Genomic DNA, 7,058 nt, shown 5'->3' on the forward strand with positions numbered 1-7,058 from the left:
CGACCCTTCGACCTGGATTCGAGCCTCGGTCGCGGAGACCCTAACCCAGCGGCGCTAGAGGAATTAAAGATACACACACAGAAATACAGAGGTGTGAAGTGGGAAATCAGGGGTCTCACAGCCTTCAGAGCTGAGAGCCCCAACAGAGGTTTACCCACGTATTTATTAACAGCAAGTCAGTCATTAGCATTGTTTCTATAGATATTCCATTAACTAAAAGTATCCCTTATGTGAAGCGAAAGGACGGGTGGAAATAAAGGGGTGGGTCTGGCTAGTGAGCTGCAGCAGGAGCATGTCCTTAAGGCACAGATCGCTCAGGCTATTGTTTGTGGTTTAAGAACGCCTTTAAGCGGTTTTCCATTCTGGGTAGGCCAGGTGTTCCTTGCCCTCATTCCGGTAAACCCACAACCTTCCCATGTGGGCGTCATGGCCATCATGAACGTGTCACAGTGCTGCAGAGACTTTGTTTATAGGCAGGAAACCAACACCTGTGGGCCTCCGTCTCCCAGGCTCAGGAAAAGGCTGAGAGGCCTGTGTGTGGCCAGGGCCTGGAGCTGACACCCCCACCTACAGACCCTGAATGGTGCTCCCATTCCACAGGAGCTCACTCCTCTACTTGAAAAAGAAAGAGATGGATTACGGTGCCAAGGCAACAGATCCCCTGTCCCGGATGTTGAGGATCCCGCAACCGAGGAGCCTGGGGAGAGCTTTTGTGACGAGGTCATGAGATGGTTCCAGGCCATGCTGCAGCGGCTGCAGACCTGGTGGCACGGCGTTCTGGCCTGGGTGAAGGAGAAGGTGGTGGCCCTGGTCCATGCAGTGCAGGCCCTCTGGAAAGAGTTCCAGAGTTTCTGCTGCTCTCTGTCAGAGCTCTTCATGTCCTCTTTTCAGTCCTATGGAGCCCCACGGGGGGGCAAGGAGGAGCTGACACCCCAGAAGTGCTCTGAACCCCAATCCTCAAAATGAAGATACTGACACCACCTTTGCCCTCCCCGTCACCGTGCACCCACCCTGACCCCTCCCTCAGCTGTCCTGTGCCCCGCCCCCCTCCCGCAAACTCAGTCCCCCTGCTTGGCGTTCCTGCCGCAGCTCTGACCTGGCGCTGTCGCCCTGGCATCTTAATAAAACCTGCTTATACTTCCCTGGCAGGGGAGATACCATGATCACGGAGGTGGGTTTCACAGGACAAGGCTGATCTGTTGCTGTATTAGTCCATTTTCACACAGCTATAAAGAATGCCTGAGGGCTGGGCGCAGTGGCTCAGGCTTGTAATCCCAGCACTTTGGGAGGCCAAGGCGGGAGGATCACGAGGTCAGGAGATCGAGACCATCCTGGCTAACAGGTGAAGCCCTGTCTCTACTAAAAATACAAAAAATTAGCTGGGCGTGGTGGCGGGAGCCTGTAGTCCCAGCTACTCCGGAGGCTGAGGCAGGAGAATGGCGGGAACCCAGGAGGTGGAGCTTGCAGTGAGCCGAGATCGTGCCACTGCACTCCAGCCTGGGAGACAGCAAGACTCCGTCAAAAAAAAAAAAAACAAAAAAATAAAAAACAAAGAATGCCTGAGACTGGGTAATTTTATAAACAAAAGAAATTTAATTGACTCAAAGTTCCACACGGCTGGGGAAGCCTGAGGAAACTTACAATCATGGGGGAAGGCTAAAGAGAAACAAGGCACGTCCTACATGGCAGCAGGAGAAGCAAGGTTGGGGGAACTGCTATACACCTTTTTTTTTTTTTTTTTTTTGATATGGAGTTTTGCTTTTGTCGCCCAGGCTGGAGTGTAATGGGGTGATCTCGGCTCACTGCAACTTCTGCCTCCCTGGTTCAAGCGATTCTCCTGCCTCAGCCTGCTGAGTAGCTGAGATTACAGGCATGCACCACCATGCCAGGCTAATTTTGTGTTTTTAGTACAGATGGGGCTTCACCATGTTGGCCAGGCTGGTCTTGAACTCCTGACCTCAGGTGATCTGCCCACCTCGGCCTCCCAAAGTGCTGGGATTACAGGCATGAGCCACCGCACCCAGCTGCCAAACACTTTTAAACCATCAGATCTTGTGAGAACTCACTCACTTACACCAGAAGCACATGGGGGAAACCGCCCCCATGATCCAGTCACCTCCAACCGGGCCCCTCCCTCGACATGTGGGGATTACAGTTTGAGATGATTTGGGTAAGGACACAGAGAAAACCATCTCATTCTGCTCCTGGACCCTCCCAAACCTCATGTCCTTCTCACATTTCAAAACTCAATCATGCCTTCCCAACAGTCCCCCAAAGTCTAAACTCATTCCAACATCAACCCAAAAGGCCAATCCAAAGTCTCACCTGAGACAAGGCAAGTCCCTTCTGCCTATAAGCCTGTAAATTCAAAAGCAAGTTAGTTACTTCCAAGACACATTGGGGGTACAGGCATCGGGTAAATGTTCCCTTTCCAAATTGGAGAAATTGGCCAAAAAAGGGGGCTACAGGCCTCAGGCAAGACCCAAATCCACCAGGGCAGTCGTTAAATCTTAAAGCTCCCGAGCGATCCCTTTGGCTCCATGTCTCACGTCCAGGGCTCGCTGATGCAAGGGGTGGGTTCCCAGGGCCTGGGGCAGCTCTGCCCCTGTGGCTCTGCAGGGTGCAGCCCCCGCAGCTGCTTTCATGGGCTGGTGCTGAGTGCCTGTGGCTTTTCCAGGGACACGGAGCAAGCACTTGGTGGATCTACCATTCTGGGGTCTGGAGGAGAGTGGTCTTCTTCTCATAGCTCCGCTAGGCAGTGCCCCAGTAGGGAGTCTGTGTGGAGGCTCCAACCTCACATTTCCCCTCTGCATTGCCCCAGTAGCCGTTCTCCATGACAGCCCTGCCCCTGACGCTGACCTCTGCGTGGTCGTCCAGGCATTTCATAGGTCCACTGAAATCTAGGCGGAGGCCCCCAAAGCCCAGCTCTTGTCTTCTGCAGACCTGCAGGCCCAGCACCACGTGGAAGCTGCCAAGGCTTGGGACTTGCACCTTCTGAAGCAACGGCCTGAGCTGTACCTTGGCCTTCTTTAGCCACAGCTGGAGCTGGAGTGGCTGGGACACAGGCACAGGGCGCCATGTCCCGAGGCTGCACAGAGCAGCGGGGCCCTGGGCCTAGCTTGAATTTCTCCCCAGAAAAAATTTTTCTTTCTACCACATGGTCAGGCTGCAAATTTTCCAATCTTTTATGCTCTGCTTCCCTTTTAAATGTAAGTTCTAATTTCAAACCATTTCTTTGTGAGTGCATATAACCATACGCTTTTAGGAAAAGACAGGTCACCTGTTGAATGCTTTGCTGCTTAGAAATTTCTACTGCTGGCCTGGTGCAGTGGCTCACGCCTGTAATCCCAGCACTTTAGGAGGCTGAGGCGGTCAGATCACGAGTCAGGAGATTGAGACCATCCTGGCCAACATGGTGAAACCCCGTCTCTACTAAAAATATAAAAATTAGCTGGGTATGTTGGCATGTCCTATAATCCCAGCTACTTAGGAGGCTGAGGCAAGAGAATCACTTGAACCAGGGAGTCAGAGGTTGCAGTTAGCCGAAATCAAGATCATGCCACTGCACTCCATCCTGGTGACACAGAGAGACACCCTCTCAAGAAAAAAAAAAAAAAGAAACGAAATTTCTACTGCAGGACATGCTAAGTCTTCTCTCTCAAGTTCAAAGTTCCACAGGGCAGGGGCAAAATTCCTTCAGTCTCTTTGCTAAAGCATAGCAAGGGTCTCCTTTACTCCAATTCCTAGCAAGTTTCTTATCTCCATCTGAGACCACCTCAGCCTGGACTTGATTATGCATATCACTATCAGCATTTTGGTGAAAGCCATTCAACAAGTCTCTAGGAAGTTCCAGACTTTCCCATATCTTCCTATCTTCTTCTGAGTTCTCCAAACTGTTCTAGCCTCTTCCTGTTACCCAGTTCCAAGGTTGCTTCCACATTTTCAGGTTATCTTTATAGCAGTGCCCCACGCCTGATACTAATTTTCTCTATTAGTCCATTTTCACACTGCTGTAAAAAATACCTGAGACTGGGTAATTTATAAAGAAAAAAGGATTAATTGACTCACAGTTCCAAAAAACTGGGGAGGCCTCAGGAAACTTACAATCTTGGTGAAAGGCGAAGGGAAAGCAAGGCACGTCTTACATGGCGGCAGGGGAGAGAGAGAGGGAGAGAGAAAGAAAGCAGGGAACTGCCAAACACTTTTAAAACATTAGATCTCAGGCTGGGGTGGTGGCTCACACCTATAATCCCACCACTTTGGAAGGCCAAGGTAGAATAGGAATTAAAAGAAATTAAAAAATGTGAAAGCAAAAACTCAGTTGTATGTAAGAAAAAACCAATTCCCCCTGAGGAAGAAAAAGAGCTAAAGTCCTTTAAAAATTGACTGACTGTTTTTCTGTGGCTAGTGAGCCTTATCTCTCCATTTCCCAGGCATTGTGAAGACCCTGTTTCTCTAGCTGTGCAGCTGCAAGGTCACTAAACAGATAATCTCAAGTCATAACACATGTTGTTCCTTAAAAAGTAAGAAATAATGTAATGCATGTCTTGACTGAATAACTATCTTTGTTTCTCGCTTCTGTAATATGCTTCCCCCAGCACAAATCTCCCCCCACCCCACAAAATGCTTAAAAGGTAACCGGACTCTTTGTGCAAGCCTCAGTCCTTTGGATGTGAATCCCAGTGGGTCAGTGCACCTAAATAATTAAATAATTCCACCTTAACCCCTCGGTCTCTCTGATTCCTTAATTATCCCACTGCAGAGGTGGGTGGATCACCTGAGGTCAGGAGTTCGAGACCAGCTTGGCCAACATGGTGAGGCCCCGTCTCTACTAAAAATACAAAAATTAACCGGGCATGGTGGCATGCACCTGTAATCCCCGCTACTAGAGGGGCTGAGGCAGGAATTGCTTGAATCCCGGAGGCGGAGGTTGTGGTGAGCAGAGATTGCGCGACTGCTCTCTAGCGTGGGCAACAAGAATGAAACTCCGTCTCAAAAAAACAAAACAAAACAAAACAAACAAACAAGAAAAACATCAGATCTCGTGAGAACTCACTCTCTTTCACCACAACAGCATGGTGGAAACCACCCCCATGATCCAATCACCTCCTACCAGGTCCTTCCCTTGACATGTGGGGATTACAATTCCAGATGAGATTTGAGTGGGACAGAGCCAAACCGTCTCAATTGCACCCCGGATGTGCTGACCCCTGTGATTTCCCCAAGTGTGGGACACTCGCCTGCATAATTTGTGGTAGTGGGGGACTGCATTCATACTTCCCCCTGAAAACAATAAAATAAAGTAAAACTTGCTTAAATAGAATCACGTGCCTGTCTCCAGGCTTCTCTGACGGGCGGGAACAGGGAGGCGGGGGGCCCAATAGTGACAGCAGAGACCGTGGCTCTGATGGACCTACCCACATTCCGGATGTGGAAGAGCAAGGCCAGGCCCCTGACTTTCTTACTGATAATGTGCATGGGTCTCCATGCCCTGGTGGGTTGGTTGAGGACTAGAGGATTTCAGCCTGGTGTGTCCTTGATTACAGAGCCGGAAGCACAGAACCGCTCCCTGATCGCCACCCCTGGGCCCCCGGCCTGAGGGGACTTTGGCCCTGCATCTTTCTTGTCATGACTCCCTCTTCTGTCCTCATCCCCCGGGCAGGGCTGGGGCCACAAAATCTCCTTGGTTTTCTCCCAAGATCAAGGGCCCCAGGGGCTGGGGCAGAGCGGACTCAGGAGTCCCCCACTAGGCCCTGGTTTCAGGGGAGAGGCAAGAAGGCAGAGGTCAAATCTCTGGGCCTGAGGCCTCAGCACCCTGCAGTTGCAGAGCCTGGGGCAGCCAGGAGGAACAGCTGGGAGGGCACTTCTCACCATTTCTGAGGCCACGCTCAACGGGCCCGGCAGAGGCTCCCGTCTTCCTCCACTTCATGCCTCCGCTGACTCACACAGACCACCCTCCCCCATTCAGGCGAGGCTTGGCAGCCAGCAGCAGCCGGTGAGATAAAGATGGGGCTGGGGGCCCTGTCCTGTTCTGTGCCGTCCTTTCCTGGGGTTCCATGACTCCTGCCTTTGGGCTGAGCAGGAAGGAGGAAGGGGAAATGGGCCACGGCCTGGGGAGGAGCAAACACCCACAGGGGAGGCTCCCTGAGCAGCTCTCCTAGGGCTGAGCCCACGGTCTGGGAGGGACACTGGGGTGTGCGCGAGGGTGTGGGGGGCTTGGGGACCAGGAACATTGCTGGGGGTCAGTATGCCCCTCCCTGGTCTGCCCTTTTGGAGCATTGGATGCACTCTTGAGTTTTGGAGCACGCACTCCTTGGCGCCAGCCTAGTGTCCAGCAGGGGAAACAGCTGGACAGTGACCCTGACAGTCACCTTTGGTGGCCCTGGTCACCCTGAGGGGCCCTGCTGGCTTCCAGCCCCTGTCCCAGCAGCTCCTGCAGGACTGAGGGAGGTGACCAGTGGGAAGGAATGATGTCGCCAGGCTCTCTGGGCCCTGCTGCCCCCAGCCTTCCTGAGGAAGGAGGCAGCTGGATCCGGACTTCTCTCTGCACAGCCTCAAAGAGCCCCACAGGCTTTCCTCCCTCGCGTCCTGCAGAAACCTCTGATGTCCCTTTATCCTGGAAGGACTGTCTCTGGCCTGAGACCCCAGCTCTGAGGGGCCGCCCATGGCTCGACCCTGGTCCAGCCTCTCCTTACCCTGGGCCACAGGCTGGGATCTACCCTCTGCCACTGCTCAAGTTCTTTGTTTTGTTTTGTTTTGTTTTTCTGAGATAGAGTTTCACTCTGTCCCCAGGGGCTCTGTCACCCCCAGCCTGGACAGCAGTCTCCGCCTCCTAGCTGGTGTCCCTGGCCTTGCCTCTCTCAATCCATTTCCATGCAGTAGCCAAAGCTGAAGTGATTTTATTACTAGAAAAGAAATCCCTCCCTACCTGAGCCCTCTGCAGGTCTCCCATTGCACATGAGCCCAGGGCTGGCGTGTCAGGCCCCAGTCATTGGGAGCTTTTGTGTCCCCCTCCGGGACAGATGCTGTCCAGCTGCATCTGGGGCTCCTCCCTTCCC

General features: G+C 52.5%; 1 protein-coding gene across 1 annotated transcript; it reads left to right on the forward strand.

Annotated features, from left to right (window-relative positions):
* Positions 1-567: 567 nt before the first annotated feature.
* On the forward strand, positions 568-1,046 carry LOC101134447 (interleukin-32-like; the record flags this gene model as incomplete). Its single annotated transcript, XM_055366640.2, has 1 exon — positions 568-1,046. A coding segment is annotated over one exon (399 nt), but the record flags the coding sequence as incomplete, so codon positions are not given.
* Positions 1,047-7,058: the final 6,012 nt, after the last annotated feature.

Source organism: Gorilla gorilla, chromosome 18 (assembly GCF_029281585.2).
Source record: "Gorilla gorilla gorilla isolate KB3781 chromosome 18, NHGRI_mGorGor1-v2.1_pri, whole genome shotgun sequence".
In the NCBI taxonomy this organism is placed as follows: Eukaryota; Metazoa; Chordata; class Mammalia; order Primates; family Hominidae; genus Gorilla; species Gorilla gorilla.